The 26337-nt window shown below is 35.4% G+C and overlaps 1 protein-coding gene across 2 annotated transcripts in view; it reads right to left on the bottom strand.

The window, feature by feature from the left end:
- The window catches only part of Apoltp (Apolipoprotein lipid transfer particle), a 6186292-nt gene that overhangs the window by 1485743 nt on the left and 4674212 nt on the right, over positions 1-26337 (bottom strand). For both annotated transcript variants that reach the window (XM_081762641.1, XM_081762640.1), the window contains exons 46-47: positions 11596-11764; positions 2264-2479 (exon numbers count right to left, since the gene is read on the bottom strand). In XM_081762641.1, the coding sequence (XP_081618767.1) occupies positions 2264-2479; positions 11596-11764 (385 nt within the window). The remainder of the gene's footprint in view (positions 1-2263; positions 2480-11595; positions 11765-26337) is intronic.

Raw genomic sequence — 26337 nt, 5'->3', positions numbered from 1 at the left:
AGAAACAGTGATCAAAAGCTATTAAAGAAGACTTCAAAAGCTGTCGATGATTACAGAAATAAACTTAATTGAAAATTAAGAAAATCTAAATGAAAACAAAAAAATATTTTAACACGAAAAGTTTAAACAAAGATGTTTAAGCAAGAACTTTTAAGCAAAACAATTTAAAAATTGTTGAAAATTCTCAGCCAATCGTATCGCATCAAGGATAATTGTCCACTGACGACCTTGGGCTATGAGTTCTAAATACAGTTCAAAGCATGAAATTATTGTTCTTATGTATTAATTGGTTTTAATAATTAGCTATCAGGTTTCAGGTCGCAATTTCTTACTAAAATGTTCTTAAACTATGAGTTGTAACTACCATTCTAAGGTTTAGGAAAAACTTTCAAATAAATTTTACAAGAGTGATAGAAAAAATATTCAAGCTAAAAGAATTAAACATAAATTTTTAAACCTTTACAAAACAATTAAATAAAGATTTGTAAGTAAGTAGCTAATCATACTGCACCAATAAATCTTTCCACAAATGGCGTTAGACTATGAATCGTAACTTAAGTTCAAAGTATGAAATTGTTATTGCTGCGTATCCATCGGTTTTAATAATTACATATAAAAGTTTCAAGTCCTAAATTGTTCTACCGCAGACCTTAGACTATGAGTCATGACTACTAACCTAAGGTTCAAAGTGAGGAATTGCTGATGTACATCAATAATTTATAACAATTAGCTGTCAGGAATCAAGAACAAAATTTGAAGCTAGATGCAAGGGGCAATCAGATTCCACCAAAGATAAGTTTCCTCCAATAATCTCAGAGTATGTCCTGTGCTCATGGCATTGTTTGTTGCGGTTGGCAACATGTTTGAGTGGACGCATTCTAAGACATATGATTGAAATATCGGAACCGCATGTATGGGACAAATATCGCAATCTTAGGTGCATTTATGGATTTTCTATGAGAGGTATAGTTTGTACCACGCATATGTAAGAGACAAGTAGATTTTATGTACGTTTTATTATATGAAGGAAATTGTACTTGTTTAATCTGTTGGGATACTTAAAAGTGCACAACGAAAACCTAGATCTGGGAGCACTGATGAAGAAATTGTGCTTAGCAGTGTTCCTAACCTCTAGAAAAGGCAATTTTCTACCATTGCCAATATCTTGTATGACGTATTTCGTGCGTTGTGTTTCTTCCTTGTTTCATTTGGCATATTGAAATTTGTATGCAAGTTTTTTTCGCAGGAAAATTGTTTCACAATACAATACTGTCCGAAAATATGTGAAGCTTACAAGGCGTATTCTGGTATTGGTGATTTGGGTGAACTGTGTTCCCCACATGTATCTGTAAACACTATAGAAAAATCTTCGAAGGTGATTATAAAATGTTTCTAATGAAATAGTGTCGTCCAAGAATGTCTCATGTATTATGTTCCTTGCACAACTAAACATTAACTTGCTGCTTATAAAGTAAGCAAGCTTCATTGAAGACTTTACTAGAACGCTCTGCCCTTCTTGTTGATCTAGTGGTTAGTGTGTGCCTTTGGTGCAAAACTGCAAGATTGTAGGAGAGCATTTAAGGGAATAATTTAGTTCGTGTAACACTTTCAGCTTAAACTGTATGCCTGTATTCCATACAGCCTGGATGCTGAGAAAATATCTTAAATCTTCCAACTATGGTTTTGTAACAATGTCACGGAGTTGCTCGAATTCATTAAAATCTTCTGTAACCACAATAACTGCTTTCCGTTTATTGATAGCTCATCCGAGTGCCTTGAAATAATTTTGTTCTACAATGGAAATAACTATCCACCTCTTCCCTTAGCTTACTCTGTACATCTGATAGGGTAGCACACATGAAGATAGTACTGCACCTTTTGTAGTATGGCAAGTACGGATGGGAGATGGGAGACATTGAAGTTGGCGAAATCCTAATGGATGTCAAAACAATTTTACAAAAATTTCCTGCTACCTCTGTCTCTGCGATAGCAGGGACATTGCTGTAAAACGCACACTAAAACAGAAATATTATATGTGAAGGCGAAGAGGTTAGTTGAAGACTGTGGAGCATAGAACCTTGTTACTTACAGCATTGATATGCCAGTAATGACAAAATACCTATGATAATCATGATGAGGATGATGATATTTTGTTCGACAAAATGTCGTTGGCAGGACACGTAACATTGATAGAGCATACACTTATGTGCTGCAATCATACAAATGACTTCCTCCAAGTTAAATAATTAGTAATGATACTTACAATAGTAGGTAAGTTTAATCCGTCTCTTCCTCCACTATATCGATATTCACGAAGGTACACAACTCCTATAGGAGCAAATGGATTGTCTATATCGAATCTTGAAACATCTTTTTCTAAACCAGCAGATGAATGTGAATTGCATACATATTTTCCTGTTAAAAAGGTTTTATTGTTGTATTCAACTGAAGCGGATCCAACTGCATTGAGATGATCATTCTGAAATGGAAGGAAAAACATAAGTACTACAGAAATGGTCTTATTTATACAACGCTGTCTTTCTATACAAAGCACCCTAATTACTAAGAGTGGATCACGTAAACTGTATACGCACTTTTTCTTTCTTAAATATTGTTCTAGGCTAGAATTATTTTTGGGAGGTAAAATATTTGAACTGACTTACTAGTAAATGATAATTAGTTGAATCACTATTAGACAAGAAACCATTTAACAAGACTGTAATTTAAAGAGCAAAAGTAAAAAATGACTCTTTTAAACAATATTATGTGCTTCCGACTTCATTAGTGTGCAGTATATGTTGTAATTCACATTTATAAGTGTTGGTATAAATCATGAGTCAGTCAACGTTCTCATCCAAGACTAATTATCAAATGCCGTCTACGTGTTCTACAAAATTAATTTCGTAGCAAAATTCGAGAATATTGTCATAAGTTGCCAATGCATGGTAAGATATTAGAAAAGAAAAAAAAATATGGTATTGAAACAACTCAAGCTTAGAACACGGATTAGTTGTTAACTCACGACTTCCATTTCAGCCTGTTATTTTAAAACCAAGAATCCAGTATTGTGGTTGACAAAGGCCTGGTTTTACCCATTTGACATAGAAAGGAATAAGTGGTCTGAAAGTAGCGGCGGTGTTACGAAATTAGGTGAATAAACGGAGAACGGAAATAGAAACAGTGCCACGTTGATCTCTCTATACATATAGCTTGTATTGCTAGTAACACCGAGTTAGCATGTTGAACGCAATTCCTTCATATTCATTCACTTTAATATTTATAAATGTATTACGGATGAGTGGTCTTCGGATTCTTTAATTTCCTAAAAATAATCAGTTATTGAATTATCATAGACAGCTCTAAATCCTGTTGTAACATGCTGTTAGAAAGAAATGAATAAATATTGGGTACTAAGTAATAATGTGATACACTTTGTTTGTACCAATGACAACGCTGACAATGAGTATTATGCATATGTTCCATCTTGCATTTCCATTGTAGGTGATTACTCCGCACTTTAAAGGATCTCTTGGGAAGCAATGACTAAGACATGAGGAAAGGCTTACTATATGCTTAGAGTATGGTTGTGATTACAATAAATGTGTAAAGTTACGTTTTGGTGTTTCTTAATTAATTGGAAAGAGAATCGTAAAATGGGAATGAAATTTGTTGAAGTTTGTGGGCGAACCCAGTTTGAAGAAAAGGCCATGTTTGACAAATGATTCCGAACCACTCAAAAAAGAAAGTAGGTATAGCAGTTATACGTGATGTTAAGGATTTAAACTTTATTCCATGTATGTTATACATTTGTATTTAAAATCATAATATAAACTAGCAAAACGTTTATGTAAAGGAATGTGACTTTCTGTACTTTCTCAAATGCATGGAACAATAACAAGACAGGAAGTTCGCATGAATGTATGTATATTACCTACTATACTTGTTTCGGTGCTGTCAGAGGTGAGTTTGTATCACTCTTCTCGCCTAAATGCCAACTTTTGTATGTAGAAAATGTATAATTTGCAAATATCACCGAGAGAAGGCATTAGTTGGTATTTAGGTGAAAGCAATACGAGTCCCAATATATAGGATGCTTTCTTTTTCAGCTTAATTTCATCTATAGCATCAGTCTCTATCTTCAAACAACTTAATTATTGACTGCCATTCCAACTCCCAAGAAAAAAGAGTAGGATGATAAAATAAAATAACAATTCGTTGTTATTATAAAAGTAGAATACAGAAATACAAGAACAATTGAAGACTTTGTGGCAAAAAACAAGTCAAGTCTAAAAAGTGAAAGTATAAAGGAGATAGCGCAACAGGGGTTTCTCGTCAACAATTTTTCTTTAAACTTGGCACATATATACTAGACCGAAAGCAAATCGACACGTATCATTTCGTTTCTTTCGGAAAATAGGTTAAAGAGGGCAAATGGCCCCTTTCCAGAAAAGTGCCCCCTTGATTGAAAGGGCCACATTAAAGAAACGAAACTATGCCGATGCAAAGGTGACTTCAAAGTAGGAAATACGCGTTTTGTCGTTTTGCGAGAGAAAGGTTGCAGGAGCAATGAACCACTTCGAAATGACAAATTACCCTCACAATCCTTACGAAATTTTGATTTTGGTGGAATTGCTTAAAACTGTGATATGATATGTTGTATATATTGTGTTCTTGGGGAAAAAATCTCAATGGCACAACAAAAATCATTGAAAGTTTGGTCACTACAGGGCTACTTTCGTGAAAAGAGCCGGAGATAGCGTTATTCTGGACTTCGGTAGAAATGACTGAAACCATGATATGTTGTAAATATTGTGATCCTGAGAGAAATTCTTAATGAACATATCACCAATTATTTATCGTTTGGCCACTACAGGGCAACTTTTTTTGATGACAATAAAACGTGACCGTATTCTGGACTTTTTGGTATTGCTTGAAGACATAATATGTTGTTGATATTGTGATCCTGAGAAAAAGTTTCAATGGACAGAACCACCGATCACTGTTCATTTAACCACTTCAGGACGACGTCTTTTGACAACAGCAGAAAGTACGCATTCTGGATTTCGGTGTAATTGCTTGAAACCTTGATATGTTGTAAATAGTATGATATTGAGAAAATCTCTCAATCTGCACAACTACCAGTCTCTGACATTTGACAACTACGGAGCCACATTTTTTGACACCAGAAGGTAAGGATATTCTGGAATTTTGGTGTAATTGAATGAGACAATGAAAATCCCTGTCCCACGACCCGGAAAAGGGATGGAGAGAGTAGCGGCAAACATCATTTGAGCATAGACAAGGTTCCGATGTTCATCTTGCGAGACAAAGGAAAACCCTAGATAGCTCTAGAGAATTTTTCTCAGGATCACGACACCTACAACATATCACAGTTTCATTCATTTACACCGAAATAAAAAATATCGTTATACTATGCTATTTTCAAAAATCGTGAACTCTAGTGGCCAAAGAGTCAATAATTGATGGTTGCATTCATTAAGACTTTTCCTCACGATAAGAAGATCGACAACATATCACAATTTTACTCATTCTCACAGAAATCCAGAACATCGTAATACTCGTCTGTTTTCAAGAAAGTATCCCTGTAGTGAACAAACGATTAGTGATTGGTGGTTGTGTCTATCTCAGGGTAACAATATCTCAGGGTAACATTATCTCAGGGTAACAATATCTAGAACACATCACGGTTTCAAACAATTGCACCAAAATCCAGGATATTGTTACCTTCCAGTCTTTTACAAAAGTGGCCCTATAGAGGCCAAACGGTCAGTGATGGATGGTTGTGCCTCTTGAAAGTTTTTTTTTTTCTCCGGGTCACAATATCTTCTACAACACATCAAGTTTTCAAGCAATTACACCGAAATCCAAAATATTGTTACCGTCTGCTGCTTTCAAAAATGTGGCCTCGTAGTTGCCAAACAGTCTATGACTGGTGATTCTGCCTATTGAGATTTTCTTTCAGGATCACAATATCTACAACATATCACAGTTTCAGTCACTTTCATGGAAATCCAGAATATCACTATGTTCGGCTCCTTTAAACAAAGTGGCCTCGTAGTGGCCAAACGATCAGTGATTGGTGATTATGTCCAGTAAGACATTTTTCAGGATCAAAATATCTACAACATATCACGGTTTCAGCCTTATTTACCGAAATCCAGAACATTGTTATCTTCGGTTCATTTCGAAAGGTGACCCTGTAGTGACCAAACTGTCAGTGTTTTGAGGTTGTGTCCATTGAGACTTTTTCTCAAGAACACAATATCTACAACATATCACGGTTCTAAGCAAACCCACCGAAATCAAATTTTCGTAAGGATTGTGCGGGTTCTTTGCTTTGGCAGTGGTCCATTGGCCCCTGCTACCCTTTTCTCGCAAAGACGACAAAACACGTATTTCCTGCTTTGGAATCATATTTACATCGGCAGAGTTTCGTTTCTTTAATGTTGCCCTTTTCATCAAAATACCGTTTTTGAGAAGGTGTTCTTTGCCCTCCTTAACCTATTTTCCGAAAGAAACAAAATCTACGTGTCAATTTGTTTTTGGTCTAGTATATATGTGCCAAGTTTGAAGAGAATCCGATGTCGAGAATCCCTTGTAAAGCTATCTCCTTTACAATTTCACTTTTTGGACTTGACGGGTTTTAAACCCAAACTCCTGAATTATTATTTGTTGAAATTACATTTTTATAATAAACAAGTTCTTGGTTTACGTTTTATTTGTTTCTTTTCTTGCGAAATGTTACTTCGAATTTCATTTTTGTACTTCTTGGTTGAATGGACCTGTAACTGTGTGTGTTCTAAATTATGGGTTTTTCCAAGTTTATGATTTTATATGGAAGTATACAGTAGAAGAGTGCGGGCACTGCTAGATTGCACTGTTTCTATACGAACATGATCAGTTAAAATCATTTATCAATATTTACATTTTGTAACAGAATATATCTTATAATATCTAACTAGTCAAGTTTTCACCTAGGTTAGTGATGATTCCTGAAGATAAGAAAATCATTATTTTACCTGCAAGATATTTAACCATGAAAACCATAGGAAGATTTATTAAGTTTCTTAAACACCATATCTGTATACTTATTTCACACAGGGCTTATTGGAAAATATCATCAATTTCAATACACAATCTCATGAAATGTATCATATCTTAAAGGTAAGGTTAATTCTTTGTGTTTCTAATTTTCTGTGAAGTAACTCTTCATTAATTAAGTTTACAAGTCAGCATGACATCATTAATATTCCCTTTTATGATTAAGATGTTCTATTTTATTTCGTCAGCATGACATTAACCTTGAAATAACAGCAATGAAGTTTGTGATTAAGTATTTATAACAAGAGGATTGTGGTTAGTAAGATATGTACCACTAAGGTTATAGTTTACAAAGAATTTTCAGACACTGCCTGCCCCACTATAGACAACACTAATATTAAAAAAAAACTGAAAATGATAGCAAACCTTTTTCCAACCTTTGATCCCCCTTGTTTACCACTATCCAGTGAATACGTTAAAACGATACATGTGATTATTGGCATAATTTCCATCTTGTTTGTACGTGTAATGAGACTGAGCAAAGCAGAACTGTTTGATGCACAATTGAACATTGAAGAGTAGAAAATATTACTTACTGTAGTTTACCATATTAGTTATTATTTCAGTTGTGAACTAGATATGAAAATTGTGATACAAACAATGATGTTGTGCTGCGTACAATACTTTGTAAAGGTGGCGCTTCTGCGAAAGAAAAGCATGAAATTTATAACGAACGGCATATTTTGTACCTGCCACAAGCTAAGTGAAACAAGTTTACAAGTTCATTACGATGTGTGAAACATTCTGTTGAAGTGTGTTGTAAAACAAGTGTGTTTCAAACAAAATCCAAATGCTAAGTCTCACATGGATGTATGTGATTAACAATGACAATAACTGACTACTGTGTGTATGTGTTTATAAAACGTAAGAGTAATATAATTGAAGGGTCCTCTGCAATAGCCAGGTAGGCCGAGTTACTTCGATTTCTAGTAAAACATAGATGAAGAAGGCGTGTGGTCTTACTTTCCTTTTCCGTCGCCTCTAGTGCTAATTCGAAGCGTCTGTTGCGAGAAAAACACAATTCATCTGCATCGAGTCGTCCTTTTCGGTGCCACTGTCTGCGGTTAGTGAAGCAAGCACTTGTAGATGTGAGAGGGCGGCCCGACGTTTGTGTAACTTTGTTTTCAAGGGTCAGTTGAAGGCACTGGTACAGAGACATACTTGACAATTTTGTTTCGAGATCGACAAAATCGAAGCAGTCGTAGAAGAAAGTTATAACCGAAAGGGAAGGAAGAGAAAGAAAATGTTCTGAACTCTGGCAAAGAAATATAACAAAATAAGGGCGGAATGCAATGTTTCGTTTCTTTCTTCGTTGCTAATATGGAAATTGAAACAGCGCTGTCAAAAATCTGGATATTGAAACATTCAGATTAAAAAAAAATCGAATTGCGGATATTCGGATTCAGATTTAAATCCGGATTTCAAATGTCGGACTTAAAAATCCGAAGTCCTGATTTATAATTCGAATATTTAATCCGAATCCGGTTTTCGGATTTACTAGTAAATCAGGCAACGGGAGGGGTCAAAACCCCCAACACGGATCTGTGTCAGTGTTGAAACGTATAGTGGTGTAGGAGAAAAAGCCTATTCGGTGCAGGCACCACCATTGGATACCATTCTGTATTTCCTCAAGAAACCAGCCAAACCGGGAATCTAGGATTAAAAGGAGGATGAGGGAGCTATGCTACTATTTGTTACTCTTGTCAAGCAGCAGTTTCAGACGAACGTGCTGAACCCTGCTTTTTTCTTTTTCTTTTTTGTATCTGTGCTCGCGGATTCTGAATCTAAAATGGACGTATGAGATTTTGAGTTCTAAACAAGGTTCAGGACCGTGCAGTTTCCGGATTTTGTTGCCTACACCGCTCAGATTATTGATATTTTGTATCTTAGCGTGCTGCAGTACATAAACATTGTCACACACGTCCTTATGCGTTTCTACTGTCCTTTTTCTTTTCACCCTTACTTTAGTTATGCAATAACAAGGTAAATGCTTACTTTTCCACCTTTGCTATTTATTATTATGCATTTTCGGTATTCGCCATTTTATGCTGTAAAACACAGATCAGGTGCTACACCACTTTTTTCCATAGGCATATACACACAGATTCACTACTGTTAATTACCACGTTGCACTTTACGTTTATAAACTTTGCAATTCAAAAACTACATTTTTCACTTACTTTGTTATTGCAGAGGGCCCTTCAATTATTTTATTTAATTTGTGTTTGATGTACAATCCAAAAGAGATCTGCAGGAATGTGGTAACTACAAGGGAAAGGAAATCATGCAGTGGAGCTCTGGGAGTGAGTGATAGTAGCAACATTGAGAGAAGAGATCGAAATAACAGAGAATCAATTTGACTTCATGCCAGAACGGTCGACAACGAATGCAATATTCACACTTAGAATGCCAATGAAAAAGTACAGAGAATACCAGAATGATCTCCATATGCTTTTTAAGGAATTACGAGGGACGTACACGGTTCTGAACGTGGAATCTGGTGTCAACATATATTTTGAGAAAGTGTACGTAATGTGATGGAATAATCGACTTGCAAAAGTACCGTCTGGCCTAATCAATTTGACTTCATGCCAGAACGGTCGACAGCGAATGCAATATTCACACTTAGAATGCCAATGGAAAAGTACAGAGAATACCAGAATGATCTCCATATGCTTTTTAAGGAATTACGAGAGACGTACACGGTTCCGAACATGGAATCTGGAGTCAACATATATGTTGAGAAAGTATACGTAATGTGATGGAAGAATCCACTTGCAAAAGTACCGTCTGGCCTAATCTAGCCCATCCCAAAATAGGGGGAACCGACAATACAATTGAGGCACCCTGTTTACCTATAGAGCAAATGACTTTCAGCGACCTCTAGAATATTGTTCAGGTGGGTTTGACGCGAGTCTCACGGAACAATACAAATAATGGGCCTTATGAAGAGTCGTTTTGACGTACGAGTAGCGTCATACATAGCGTCACAACAACTCTGCATGATCCCCAATGAGTTTTAAAATATATTCAGCCCTTTTGTTCTATATACCGAGACCTATAGCGAAACCGAAGACAAATCCGTGACCTACACTCCAAGACGAGTAGTGTGATATGTCGCATGCTATACCCTTACAGACACTTCTATGACTTGTCACTAGCTCACTAGTGATCCGAGGAACAGTAAGGATGAGATCAGCAATAGAAGAACTGCAAAATGTATACTTAGATAGTTGGAGCATGTAAAATGACATTTGGTGTACGTAGCTCATCGATGGATGCTAAAGAACTCAATGGGGCGCGATTGCGAGGTCGACGGAAGAAGAATTGGGGAAATTGTATGATGAACGATATGCTGCAGTGTGATATCACAGTGGATATGACACATGATAAAATCAGCTGTAAGATATTAATAAGAAACTCTGACCGCAGCTAACTGGGAAAAAGGTTTAGAAGAAGAAAAATACTATAGAAAAATCCATACTCTTGGTTTGTAGCGTATCAGTAGAATTGCTGCCAAACTATTCAATAACAACTAATGCTGATGTTATTTCCCTTCCTGATGTTTTGCAAATTGTCATTAAGAAACGAGGACCAGATATGAAGTTTCCAAAAAGTGAATTCTTTTCAAGTATTATGCATGTTACAGAGGAAGTAAGTATATATTTCATACCCTATTACACAAAATAGCAGAGGTAACTGATTTACCGTAACCCAAGTCGTATTACTATTAGTAGTTGAAATTCGGACAGAATATTCCTTTTGTTATTGACAGCAAGCGATAATAAAGGATCTTTAAAAAAAAATATGTTTGGTAAATAAACTGAGGATCTTAATTTTCTCTCAAAAATGACTAGCCTACGAATCCCTGAATGTAGATATGGAAGCATATAGGCTCTTCATTAAAAATGAAAAAAAAAAACATCTTTCAGTGTTGACGAAAATTCCACAGCTCTTGTGGAAAGGGAGAATTTTAATAATACTAAATTTTCTCTTTTTTATAATCAGAAAGCGCCGGCTGTGAGGGTTCGCTTAAGTCATGAACTTCTGTAAGCTGATTTTTAATTATAAAATGAGAAATAACGTGTTTTAGCCTTTTTGAAAATTCATCTCTTAAGAGGTAAATGACCTGTCGTTTTAGAAGTCCAAACTATACTATGCATAACCATGGAAATTTTTGTACGATAGCTGTCCGTCCTTCCTGTTGCCGACAGGTATCCGAGCAAAACCAGTAAGAGATATTAATTTATTCTAAGTGAGTACAATTTTACATAGACCAGAAGTAACTACAGAGCAAAAATATAAAGAAAGCTGGTTATTATTATTATTATTATTATTATTATTATTATTATTATTATTATTATTATTATTTGGAATTGGAGGGAAGAGAAGTAAAAAACAATATGGAATAAGACACCATGTAACACTGTACAACATTCGTAATGTGACGTATTAGACAATTTAAAAACTTACCACATATTCGTAAGCAATTTTTCCTATATGTCGCTTTTCTAAAGGTATTTCAATATGCACTGTTCCATATGCTTGTGCGTTCTTTTCCAGGTGTTCTATTGTATGTTTTGAATGGATAAATGCAGAATTGTTTGGCCAGAACAACTGAAAATAACGTTCCTGAAGTGATCTGAAATAAGGAAAGCCTTTGTAAACAGACAACGTTTTTCAATTATAACTCTTACAATTAAAAAATAAAAGTATCAAGATAAAACTGATCAAAGTAAACACTCTACTGTATCTTGCAATGTATTGAAACTATTGTTGCTGGTAGTATTTAAGTATCCGTGTTGTTTTCTTGATATTAAAAATAGTATTTATATACAACTTTTCCCTCCGTATGTCCATATTAACATGCAGTTTTAACACACAACTTAATCCAATCATAAGAAAAAAAAAGTAAATTCACTGACTGACTCAGTGTTTTACCTATCAACAGATCTTCGCAACTACTACACACGGAACCATTAAATTTTGTGGAAGTGCTACTCTTGCTCATTAGATTGTAGACAAGATAGGTTTCTACGAAATACATATCCTAAGGTGATTCTGAGCTTTTCTTCTTTTTAATCTTTGCTTTCTCTGAAATTGTTAGACGTAGAACCTTGAAATTCTGTATAAATATTTTGCTTGTACCCTAGACTAGAAATAAGAAAAGGTTTTTCTTTCAGTGCTGCATTCACTAGAACTATTAGTCGCAAAGCCATGAAATTTTCTATAATTATTCTCTTTGCATACAAGTCTGCAAATAAGACTATGTTTCGGGAATTGTGTATAGTAACGGGAGATGAAGAAACCAGAAACGATTTCTGCCATTCACCATATCTCCGAAACTATGAGGTAAAGCATCTTAAAATTTTTATAGGCGTTGTCTTTCCATCCTAGGCTGCAAAGAAGATGAAGTTTCGGGTATTACATATCTTTAGGGAGTAATAGGAGCTTGAATTTTTTTTCGGAGGGTGAGGCGAGCGTTAGACAGATATCTCAAATTGGGAGGCGTAGAACCTTCTCATTCTGTATAAATATTCTTCTTGCACTCGAAACTGAAATAAGGCAAGGTTTAGGGAATTCAATATTTTAAGAGGAGCTTAGTTGTTTGTTGTCGTTCACCAAATGTTCGAAACTATAAGGCATAACTGTTTGAAATCTTGTACAGACGTTTTCCTTGCACATTAGACTATAAAATAGACGAAGTTTTGAGAATTGCATATTCTATGGGAGGATAAAGGGTTTGAAATAGTATTTGCAGTTCACCAAAACTTAAAAAACTATTAAACAGAAAAGGTTGAAATTTTGTTCATGTTATTCACTTGCATTCAATTTCGAAGACGAAGAGGAATGAAACGCAGAGAAGAATATATATATACAGTGTGTAACAAAAAGGTCGGGACAGTGGCATATCTTGAGAAATATACTTGAGATTCAAAAACCGCGAAAGACGTTTCCAATATTTTAAAAAAAGATCTATTTAACTAACATAAAATGGCAACTTGAAAATTTCAAATAGAAACCCCTATGTTCATTGTAGATTCGGATTCTGCGATCACAAATAAGCAACTTTTGCTGGAAGTACTTTTCTTTATCTTTCTAGATGGCTCTGTAATCGCAAGAAAATGAATATCATCGTATCTACGTCCCCTCATTTTGCGATCTGAAATATTTCCGAAATGAAAAAAAAAGTCACAAATCTGGTTACGCAAGAACGTACCATTGTCAGGGGCCTATAACATTATATGAACAACAAGTGCGCCCAGGGGTCCCTACATAGGGCCCCAGTGACAAACTTAAAAATTTCAAATGGAAACCCCTTATTTTATTCCAGAATCTGATTCTGGGTCTAAAACTAAGCAACTTTTACTTGAAGCACCTTTTCGTTATTCTACTAGATGGCGCTGTAATCACAAAAAAATGAGTATCATCGTACCAACGCGACGTCTCCTAATTTTGAGACCTAAAACATTTCCGAAATGACAAAAAATGTAACAAATCTAGTGACGCAAGAATGTGCCCATGTCAGAAACCTATAAAATTCTGTGAACAATTGTCCCAGGGGTCCCATCATAGAGCCCAGGGGTCAACTTGAAAATTGCAGATTTAAACCCCGCTATTTGTATTGAAGATTTTGATTTTGCGTCCAAAAATACGCAAGTTTTATTCAAAGTACTTTTCGTTATCTACCTAGGTGGAACTGTAATCACAAAAAAGAAATATGCACTTTACCTGGGATTGATGATAACCTAAACATTTCTAGAAATACACGTGAAAATAAAAAAAAACACATAATACGTTACCAATATTTTATAAAGGCTTAGCATGAAACAAAATTGCTTTTATTCACATTGAAATGCGACCGTAGTAAACCATTACGATATAGAAAATAAACTGTTTATGCTTTACAACAAGACACATCTTCCCTTGAATTGTAAAAATCAAGTAGAGAAATATGTTCTTTAGCTATCACGTGACATGGACAGATTAAATAAAATCATCTTTTCACACTAGTACGAAAAAGCACAAAAATGACGGAGATTTCACAGGAGAACTAATTTACAAAACGTGGATAAAGCACAAAGAAACTTAATTGATATACAGGGGTATGTCAGAGTCAGTAGATCCACCTGCTTTTTAACCCTCGAGTAGTCGCGCCGCGGTCAAAAGCACCATAGAGAAATTATTTTCGATCGTGTGTCCATTCTGCTTGTTCGACAGACTTCACCGTCTAGCTAATCTTCCCCCTCACCTTCCCGAACATTTATGCTCAATCACTCCGTTAACCGTTGTTTAGTTTAACTACTAGTGATTGTTTAGTGATTCTGCGGTGCTTTCCACCGCGCGCGACTAACCGTGTAATGTTTTTCTCAGTGTTTCGCTCTGCACGTGACCTTTGCTTTGGAGATGTTTTAAGCTTTGTAAACATAAATATTATTTTAATGGACGGAAGAGAGGTCGACAGAGTTAACAAACTGATACCAAGTATGACAGCTTAAAATGCGGAGTTAGGAATGGACTATTTGGATAAATCAGCCGAAATGATCTCGTGGAAGCTTTGTCTGAGGAAAATCATAACAAATATATATATATATATATATATATATATATATATATATATATATATATATATATATATATATATATATATATAAGTGAGTGAACACGAAAGGTGAAGTGAAGAGTCTGCGAGCGAATCTGAAGGTCTTAAACCCAGAAATTACCAGCGATTCCCCGAAGAGCAGGAGAGGACGAAATAAGCGATGACGAAGTGTAGAACAGTGTAAATTTGAAGATAACCTAAAATAATTCAATGTAGTGCTGTATAGGTGAAGTTTTCAGAATAAAGGGCCGTAAAATAATTCAATGTAAATTTGATTTGATTTCAATTTATCGCCCTTTTCAGCATCAAGGCTATGTAAGACGTGAACCTACTGCTTAACGAGGGATCCGAACCACATGAGGTCCCACCGGGAATCGAAGCCGAAAGTCCCACGCCAAAGGCGTGTATGCTAACCGCTTAGCTACGAGTGAGCTCTAATTCAATGTAAAATGCCTTGTGAAGATTTGTTTTAGTGTTATGTTTATAGAGTATATTTTTCACTAATTTACTATTGCATTTCTAATTTTAGACGAACTACAGTTGACAAAAACAAAAGATCGTCATCAGATTTAGAATTTTCAATAAAACCAGTGCTTAGCTATCCACCTAAAGAAAAATATAACGAAAAAAAAAAGCATTTTATTCCAAATGAGAAATAAAAAAGGACATGTCTAATTGTAGGTTTCTCTAATAGTTATTACTGTAAAATTTATTATAATAATAAAAATGTTATTCCCTTTTAATCAGAAAATGTACAAAATTACGTTTCTAATACAAGAAAAATCTTTAAAACGATATTTGCATCGCATTATGTTCGTGCGGTCCTTATGACCGCGCGCGACTACTCGCGTTACTTTTTCAGCGCAACTTCCCGAGGGTTAAGTGCGTTCTCAAAGTTCAGTTACATTCTTAGGGAGGTGTGACTGATACACTTGGATTTAACATAGCCGTAACTTCGTTGAACACTAACTACATTCCGTTGCACATGAAATTCGAGAGTAGAGAACGTTGTCCTGTATTCGTTTCCTGCTATCTTAATTTACTTTTAGGTTAGTTGCGGAATGCGTAACTACACATCAGCTTTACCAGCCACGTACTGTCTTCCCGTTTTTCTCGAAGAACTTGATTATCCTGAGCCCCTTACCTTTCACGACTTGGTTCTATTGAATTTGCAGATGAACAAAATGTAACAGATATTTCACAGGAGTGCTCAAACTGCGCGCCTTTCTTGGTCTGACAGTGAGCAATTCCATGGTGAAAGATAAATACTGCATTCCTGATGACGTCCAGTTCAATAAGTGCAACTTCATGAATAACTCTTTGACGAAGATTATCCAAACTGGTTGGCATTGTTTGGTATACTCGGACTTTCAGAAAACCCCAAAAATAGTGTTCTAGTGATAATAAATCTGGGCAACAGAGAACGCGCGGGCCACTCCACCTCGCCTCTTCTGCCAATCCGTTATTTAGGAAATTTCGTGTTAAGAAATTGCCGCATATTTATAATATAGTTGGGTCTTGTACAATCCGCGGCAAAAAACCTGCAACATGAGCATATAAGTTTATTGTGAAATGACAAAGTCTTTTGTTCCAAAGTAAATGTGCAGGGGAGGAGGCCGAGGTTTATCCTGGCATGATTCGTTCCACTTAGACGTTATGTTCATTCCCTGTGCTGTTAGGCGTAGTTTCACAATAAACTTACATCCTCATGTTGCAGGTTTTTTGCCGCGGATTGTACCATCTTGCTGGAACCATCTGTTGACAAAATTGCCTTCTAGAGTGTCTCTCATTGATGGAACTTCTTGATTTCGAAGCATCTCCTCACACAGTTCAAAAAACAAATTGTCATTGCTAAAAAGGGGGATAGTTATTGTATTATTTAGCACTGCTTCTCAGATATTCAAATTTTCAGGATTTAGAGTGAGTTTGCAAAGAGCAATAGATTGCTGTCAAATCGAAACCTGCAATTATATCTATTAATGTAACCAGTTAAGCGGAACGTGGCTTCATCAGATAATACAATTGTGGTGGTGGATCATCATTGATTCATCATATTTTCAGAAAATTCTACGCGGTAATCAAAGACATCATCATTCAGCTGATATATCAGATGAATTTTGTATGGGCGGAACTTTATTTTCCTCAACATTCTTTTCGCAGACATGTGACTTATCTCATGTTGTTCAGCAGCTACATGAATGCTAAGGTGAGTATTTTCAATAAATGAGTGCAACATCAAGCTTTTTGTCGCCGATTTCGGTCGATCAGGAATCTTACACTCTTTTATATTTTCCCATTTTCCCGGCGCGTCTTACGATGCGCTCGACAATAGACCTCGAAATGGGATTGTTTGGAACGCGAATTTTTTTTTTTTCATTAAATATTACCCTTACTTCTGCACATGACTTTCCGTGATTGCCCCATGCTCGTATCATCGAGAGCGTTACAAGTTTACTCTGAAAGTTCTAATACAAACCAGTTGAAATACAGTTCAAATACACCTTGAGTGTTCAGAGATTTTCTGTAACAATGATTACTGCTACCAATATCTAATAGCTTCTATGCTACTGGACCGTAATTTACGACCGACGTTAGGTATTTACAGAACATGCCATAGGGATGACACATGCGTATGTCTTGTGATCAAATGTTATTTGTTACACTAATTTTATAAAAGCACATTTGCTCTCTTTTCTAATGACTAATTGAGCTATAGATCAAATTTACATTTTCACATTCACTTTCACTTCTCAGATGGAACCACATGTAGTTTCAAATCAAATCGTAATTATGCACATCTAAATAATTATAACAAACTGATAGTTCCATTTTAAACTTTAATAGATGTTCACATTTACTTTCACTTCTCAAATGGGATTACATGTAATTTTAAATCAAATCGTAAGTATGCACATCTACATAACCATAACAACAAACTGATAGTTTCATTTTAAACTTTAATAGATTCATCGATCAACATTACGTGTTATTTTCACTTTTACCTCTCAGGTAAAATCATATGGTTTATATTCACTTCAAATCATTATAATATCTACATAAACATGACGAAAATGAATAGCTTAATTGTTTCTGACACTATGTCCGATTATTAATTGAAACTTTATGTCCCAACGGAGATCTGGCGTTAATCAACTTTCACAGTGTCCACAATGTTACAGAAAAATCTCAGTTCTTGAAGAATATTATTACAAACATGTTCATAACTTTATTTGTTTGCAAGTATTAGCAACAACATCACACTGAATGTCCACTTCTTGAACCAGCTTTTCATTTATCAACCTCAGGTGAAGTACAATGATATTATTAAATTATTATTATTATTATTATTGCGATTTATGTATTATCTAGGAGGATAACGAAAAAATACTTTAAGTAAAAGTTGCGTATTTTTGATCGCAGAATTCAAATCAGCCTTAAGGTAGAGGGTTTATATTTGAAATTTTGGGGAGATAAAGGCAACTTCATTTTATGATAGTTGAATAGATATTTAAAAAATATTGGACAAATGTTAAAATTGCAAAGTATTTCTCGAGGTATCATCAGCCTCAGGTGACGTATGTGCGTACGATGATATTCATTTTTTGCGATTGCAGAGCCATCTAGCAGAATAACGAAAAAGTGCTTCAAGTAAAAGTTGTTTATTTTCTATTGCAGAATTACACTATAAAAATACTATAAAAAATCGTTGTTATTTCAATTACATGCCTATGTGTTAACACAAGTGTGTTAAAATATAACACAAACAGGTGGTTGGAACAACTCACTCTCCATTTGGAGTTGTGTGTCAAATGCCGGTAGTGGAAATGACACACAGCCTGTGTGTTAAATTAACACAAGTGTAGAATCTTCGGCGTTATTTTTTGCGTGATAGCCAAATAAGTTGGGCATCTAATTACAAAGGCTTATGAATTGAAACTACAGACAAACACAGAAACACAAAAGAAATACTTCAAGAAATCCAGGCATTCACAAAATTTCAACATGCAAACCGCGCGATGCGTTTTCAATTGTTTTACATAATGTTTCTGAAGAACCATGTCAACAGCGAGAAACAACACCGTATCACTGTATCACTTCTACACTGCACTAGACCTTATCAGTCAACAACGGGGACTTTGCTTCAAAAATGGCGGAAAACAAGTAGAATCACGATTAAGAGGCAAACAAACTATTATAAGGATACAGGTAACATTTTCCTATCATATTTGAACAAGATGTTGGTGAAGTTTGTGTTTCGCAGCATCAAGAAATACTTCACACTAATGTTGGGGAGGACGACAAAAATTCTTATGAAGATTTTCTATATAAAATGTTCTGTAGTTTACTATTCTTATTTTAAAATTAGAATCTTCGTTAAGCGTAAGCATGCACACCGCATTGTTTTCCAACACAGAAAAATGGTTACATCAACACCACACACGGACTTATTTCAACATCGAAATAGGTGTCGTAGTAACACAGAAGTGGAGTCCAACTAACACCAAAAATGGTGTTAATCTGGTGGTCTGACCTTGAATTTTAACACAAGGAGTGTTGAATTAACACCAAAGCGGTGCTACTTACACGGTTTGACCTTGAATTATGACACAGATAGTGTGTTGAAAATGAAAAAATGATGTTAAAGTAACACGGAGACTGTGTTATATTGATACTTGACATGGTGTAATATTAACACAAAATAATTAACACACTACACATTGTGTTACTTTCTTCGTGTTGGTGCAACACCACCACAAATAACACTTAACACTTTTCTCTATACTACCGAGCCTGACATGTTGTCGAATAACACCGAAAAAACTAACACAGATCCGATTTTAACACTGCTCAACACCGGTTGTTTTAAAGACGTAACACACCCCATGTGTTAAACATCAACACCGCATAGTGGTGGTCACGCTGGAACCACTGCCCTGTGTTAGAGTTGAGTTGAATTAAGACAACCATTTTTTTACTGTGTAGAATCTGCAATAAAAAACGGGGTTTACTTTTGAAATTTTCAAGCTGGGCCCTGAGACTCTATGATAGGACCCCTAGAGTACTTGTTGTTCACACAATTTTATAGGCCCCTGACATGAGTACTTTCTTGCGTAACTACATTTGTCACACTTTTTGTCATTTTGGTAATATTACAGATCACAAAGTGAGGGGACGTAGGTACAATGATATTCATTTCTTTTCTTGCGATTAAGCGCCATCTAGAAAGTTAACGAAAAAGTTCTTTCAGCAAAAGTTGCTTTTTTTTTGGTCGCAGAATCCGAATCTGCAATAAAAATAGGGGTTTTTATTTTAAATTTTCAAGTTGCCCCCCTCCCCCGTTAGGGAGGGGGAAAAGGACTTCATTTTATGTTAGTTAAATAGATGTTTTTAAAATATTGGAAACGTGTTTCGCGGTTTTTGAATCTCAAGTGTATTTCCCGAGATATTCAACTGTCCCGACCTTTTTGTTACATACTATTATATATATATATATATATATATATATATATATATATATATATATATATATATATATATATATATATATATATATATATATATATATATATGACATTGTCCGTAGTAATACGCTGGGCATACGTCAGTTTGAGATAAAAGTTAAAACAAAACAATCTTGAAGTGTTTACGGTACACTAAGGTTCATATGTACTTAATTAAAATATACGGAAATTTTAAATCTGAATTGAAATTTGAGAAGCTTAAGGTATTTTTTTTCTTTGATCCTTTCTTCAGTAGAGAAGTAGTTAGTAATTGGAGTTAGTTTTAGTATAAGCGACTTATTATTATTATTTCTTATGTGATTCCTATGTTTCGAGTTTTATATTTATAGTGTCTGTTATTTATAATGAATACTTCTAGTCGAGGATTTACTGCCATTGACATTCGACGGATATTTCGGAACTTATAACAGCAGGTCGTACGGGATACGTTCCCACAGATCAATTATCGAATTTTGTTCAGGTTAATATGACATTGACACCTCCTAATCAAGTTGAGACGATTATGCCAAATGATTTTCAATAAGAGTACGTAAGAGTGGAGGACGAAATGTTCATTCTTTGCCAAATGAGTGACATAATTTTAGCCGTTTGGTTAGTTTCTCGAGCTTAGAAAATCCAAGTTGTAGTACCAGAGTAGTGACATCTGGTGTAGCACCATAGCATTATTTTAGTGGTGTATCTGTCAATTGTAATGAACAACCTTGGATTAATAATCGATCTCCATTAGTGCTTTCACCACATTTTCAATCACTTATGATTTCAAGTTGTCAATATAATATGAATCAACTTTTGTTACGTCTAAAGGTTGTGTTAATTTAGAACATCAAATTTCAGATCGTAGTAGAGTTCCAAACCGATATCTTAATTTACGAGATTAATATAAGAGAGTTCCAAATATCAATAATTCTACTTCGAAGGTGCCGATAAACTTTGGTTTTCCTGAGTCCAATGGATTAGGTAATCAGCATAATAATAAGGCAAATATGAGGAAGGATCAAAGTATCTGATATAATCTTTGTGTTGACTTAAATAGTTCCACTGTAGAACATAAATTGTTATTAAAGTACGCATTTATGCGAACCGGTGATTCATTTGAATCGAAGTCCAAGGATCTGTAAACAGTTGATGGTAGTGATTATCTTCTAGTCTTAGAAATGTCGCAACAAATCGAAGAGGTACTTTCGGAAACATAGTTATTCTATTAGTATGGTGTTAACTGTTTTCATTGGAAAATGCGAAGGCAATTTACTCCGAGATGTTTTGTCAGCTTTAGATAATCATGTTAGTGGGGAATTCTTACGGTCCACTATATTAGAAAATATATAATTCTTGTAAGCAAACATAAGCTGATTGCTGATTACATCTATAGACATTAGGGTTTATCTGAGCTTACGAACAATAATGTGAAATCTTTTAATGTTGTCTTGAGGGGTTTCTTTTTCGTTGGCTCAGAACGAAAACTAGTTAGTATTATTATTTGCGGATTGAACCCAATTCATAAACAACGTATGTTACAGTAGTATGTTCCTGCAACTAGATCAAAACTTATAAATATTGAAGGAAAAAATATACTGTGTTCGAGAAGCTTGACTGAATATGAGAGAGAAATGGGTACATCCAAAATTAAAAATAAAATGGTTATGTCACGGGTAAATGAATTGGCACGTAGAGATAATAGATTTTTGGGTTCTAAGAATGATGAACAGGGTGTTATGAAAAGAGAAAAGTTTCTTACCAATACTCGATAGAAAGGGATCCAGCGGAGTTCTGAATCAGGAATAATTCGGAATAAAACGTATTCCCATTTTGATGATAAAAATAAAACTAAAATGAAGGAAATTCGATCTAAAAAGGATAATTCAGTTTCATCTTTCGTTATTGGGCAAGTGAACAATCAAATTATGGATATTTGTATAGACGGAGGAAGTAATTTTAATATTGTCCGTTTGGATTTGGTGGATAGGAGTCTATAGTATATATCAACATTTCCTAATCGGATTATCATTGCTCATTCGGGTTTGTCATTTTTCACGAATAGAGATATTCCTATGATGGTAAATTTACTCCGACATTTTGGACGAGTGAAGTTCAAAGTGGTTGATTCTTTGCCATGTGAGTGTGTATTGGGAACCCCTCTTTCAAGAACAACTGATTGAGTGTTATCAAATATGTATTATGAATCAAGTATTATATGCTATACTTGAATATATTATCAACTATTATGAAAATATTTTTCTGTTGCGAAATGGAAAGAAGAAAATAAGACTGAATTTTAAGAAACCGGTCGAACGTAATAACCTTAGTCCTTCGAAATTTAAGCCGGGCGACAATTGTGATCAAAAAGAGGTGCGAGATCGTAAGACAGGTTCTGGGGAAGATGACCTCAATGCTCATCAAATGATTAGTTCACTATTTATTAATGAACATCGAGAACAATGATATTATTATAATATGCGTATTGAATGTGAATTAGATGCATAGGAACTTGAAAATGGCTTGTCGGAAATTAACGTTCGAACTGATGAACGGTTAATGCGTTTAAAAACTGAGTATCAAGATTTGTCATCGTTCAATACACATCCTGAATTAAAGGTGGATTATTCAAGGTGTTATCCAACATTTGGGGATAGTTTTCTAAAGTCATGATAATAAATCGCATGTTGTGGATGATGTGAAACTTAATTTGAAACCTAACTTAAAGAATTGAGTTGGATAATTCTCGAGTACCGAACAGAGCGAAAAGAAGAGAAAGAATAAGGAACACGATTAGAAGCCAGTCCTGACCTATTCTGTTGATAAAGGATACGATTTTGAACAGAAGCTAGGGTCAGTGAAGAATTGTGAGATAATGAATGATATTCCTCGTATAGGTGTTAGTTCGGCCGAAACTTCAGATGACGATGTTGCACAATCTGATTTTTTATAAACTTATTTGAAAAAAAAATTCCTTTCGAGAGAAAAGTTGCGGGATGATATTTCGTGATGGCCAACAGGTAAAAAAGCAGGATGACATGCTGATGAAAAACCTCAAAACTCCTTTCCTTTGGTACTCAAGATTCCGAAGTAAATCATGTCATAGAGTCTACGAGAACTAAATGAAAAGATGTGTTTACAGATAGAGACCTTTGTATAAGGGGTTTTATTGAAAGATTGTATTTGAAGGAAAACAAGACCTTCAAAGATAAGCCATTAGCAGTTTCGAAAAAAGAATGAAGTAGAAATTAGAGAATCAGTAGATCAAGGAATACTGTTTGAAGTGGACCATGCTAATTGCCGTAGTTGTTTTCTAGTAAAGAAGAAAAGTAACACTTTAAGGACATTTGGGAATTATATTAAAGCCAATAAATTAATGGTAGATTATGCACATCCCTCTCCGAATTTGAAGATGTGTCTGCTTGGTTGGGGTGTAAGCGAGTATTGAATAAGTTGACTTGCAGCTGGCTTATAGTCAGATAATTCTCTATAAAGACTTACGTGACATCACCACTATTGTTAGTCCTAAGAATTGCTACCAGTATACTCGAATTCCAGCAGCACGTAAGACTGGTTAATTGTGCTATTGTAATTTTGTTATAACGTATGAATTAAAAGGTTTCTTTCTATTTCCACAATAAAGGATACCGCATAACAATAAAAAACTAAGACCTAAGATAAGCATTTTAGGACTCAGGCCATAAAAGCCTCACCCCCTAGCAATTGGGTATATAAAAACGGAAATAGAGATAAGTTAAAAAGGAAGAGAGATTATCATAAAGTAAGAGGTAAATGCGTCTGCTGGTAAGTCCGTAAGAAAACAGCAATATAGCAGAGGTAGTGGAGGAACAAAAAAGTACAGAGCAGGAACACGTACCTGTTACATCTTAGAGTCCTTCGAATTCGTCTCCCAAAGCATACATCACACACTGTCAACGCTGTGGAAGGCGCCGAATACCCGGCCTCACTATAAGTGAATATTAGGATCTCACACGTCATTGCGGTGACAATGTCTTCATGTGTCTGAAAGCGTGTTCCACGCAATGACTCTTTCAGTTTTGGTATGAGTACATAATTCCAAGGTGATAAATCTGGCGAATATGGTGGATGTTCCAGTACTTGTCATCTCCATTTTGCGAGAAGATTCCGCACACGCTGTCGTATGGGCTGTCGCGCTGTCATGAACAGTGAATATACGTGTAGATGTTCAGGACTTTTCTCCTGAAAAGCCCGTCGTAGTTGTTGTCGCAGGGAAGTGCGACAGTAGTACAGTGGATTAACAGTTTGTTCATGTTGGAAGAAATAACACAAAATCACTCCTCTAATTGCATAGACTATGATGACCATTAACTTGACAGGAGAGGAATTGAGACAAAACATAGTCATAATAGTGAACATACCAATTGCCGAATAAGGAAAGTAGATTTCTAATACAAAAAAAAATGTTGTAATTAGCCTTATCGAATGTATTAACTTCCAAAGAATAATCTCCTTGAAATTGCAAAGCAAAATATCCTATCATAACTTAGTCTGAAAATGAAAAAGAAACTTAGTCCTTTCTAATAAAGACTTCATATGCTAGCGCGTTTAATAATTCACATGAATCGTCATGCGTTAGATCATGCGACAGAGCAACCATTAAACTTGACTTCTCTTTCTGTTTGTCAAAATTCTATCAAAGGGAAACTTAAAATAAAATCACGCGGTTACGCTTTCTCACTCCACTACTAATACTTTCCCTTGAATTTAGCCATAAGCTACTGCTTTCCACCTGAAAAAGGCATTTAGAAGAAAAGAGCAAACTGCATTCAGAAAGACGTCCCTTCTCAATTCAACCAGATGGAGTATAGACACAGCCCTTTCTTCCACACACAAGACACTGAATCCAATGAAAAGCAGCAATATTCGTCCTTCCGTTCATTGGGTCAGAAGAAAATAACCTCAAATCTGAGACAAAAGTAAGTAGATGCTCAAAGAAGTTAAGCAACATTATGGGAAGTTATTTACTATTATCATTTTTTTCATTTTCTACATTGAGTCCTAGAAGCAACTGTTACTTTGTTCTTCACGCAAGTGGACGCAAAGAAAAACATAACTGAAATCTGTGGGATGTTGCCAATACAACAACGAATAATGCCTTTCGATTCCGGAATATTGTGTGGATGCGTCATGTTAACCATGCCTCATTAGTCCATTATCAATCGTTGAGTTGTTCTCTTCCGGCGTTAGGTATTTTATGAACTAATGATAATGATCCTTCTCGTTCATCCTTGTATTCAGACAGCAGTTACTCGTCTTTTCTAACTTTATAGCGGCAAAATTTCAAACACTTGCTAGGTGTTTGAAATTTTGGTGCGTGGCCACGCACCTAAGACTCTAGGTGCGTGGCCAATAAATAGCTCAAAAGTAGTCACACTGATTTTTCTGATTCAGTAAACATGCAACCTTCACATCTGGCAACTGTTCTGTTAACAACCTTGCCTGACCACTTATCGGCGTGCACAGTGGGCTACATAAAATCTTTCGATTCAAAATCCGTGAGTTAGGAAACTCAACTAACGCCAGTCCAAGATTAATTACGCCTAGTAGAGTAGCTAGAGCAGCAGTATGAAGTTCATTGCACTTATTAAAAGAACAAATCGTAAAATGGGTTTTCCTGCAGGAGTAAGGCGAAACGCTTGGCTGACAAACTGAAAAATGAGAGATTTTGGATATTTGTACCCACAGCACACAGCACAGCACCAGAAAAAAATATACGTACACCAGACGCGTCGATAAGAAGATAACAGTCGAGAGATTTAAATAAACTTAAAATTAACTCAAATGAGGGACTGTACAGTATAAACAAGTTAACTTATTTCAAATGACTAAATATATATGTGTATCAAATAATATACGGATAGATTATGCGGTAGATGTAGTAGCTTATTTTAAGTAAACACAAACCCTTGCGCTGAATTTTGAAACTATTAACAGTAGTCCTACTTGCAAATCAATTAAAGTATGGATTGATCATTCGAGGGAAGGACCCAGACCATAATGAAAATTTTGGGGGCCTAACAGGTCCTGAGCTCCTTGGTTCCGGCACCACTGATTGATACCTAATACTACTTGGAA

This window comes from Thermobia domestica, chromosome 6 (assembly GCF_964235325.1).
Source record: "Thermobia domestica chromosome 6, izTheDome1.hap1.1, whole genome shotgun sequence".
In the NCBI taxonomy this organism is placed as follows: domain Eukaryota; kingdom Metazoa; phylum Arthropoda; class Insecta; order Zygentoma; family Lepismatidae; genus Thermobia; species Thermobia domestica.
This window is presented reverse-complemented; position numbering and strand designations above follow the sequence as displayed.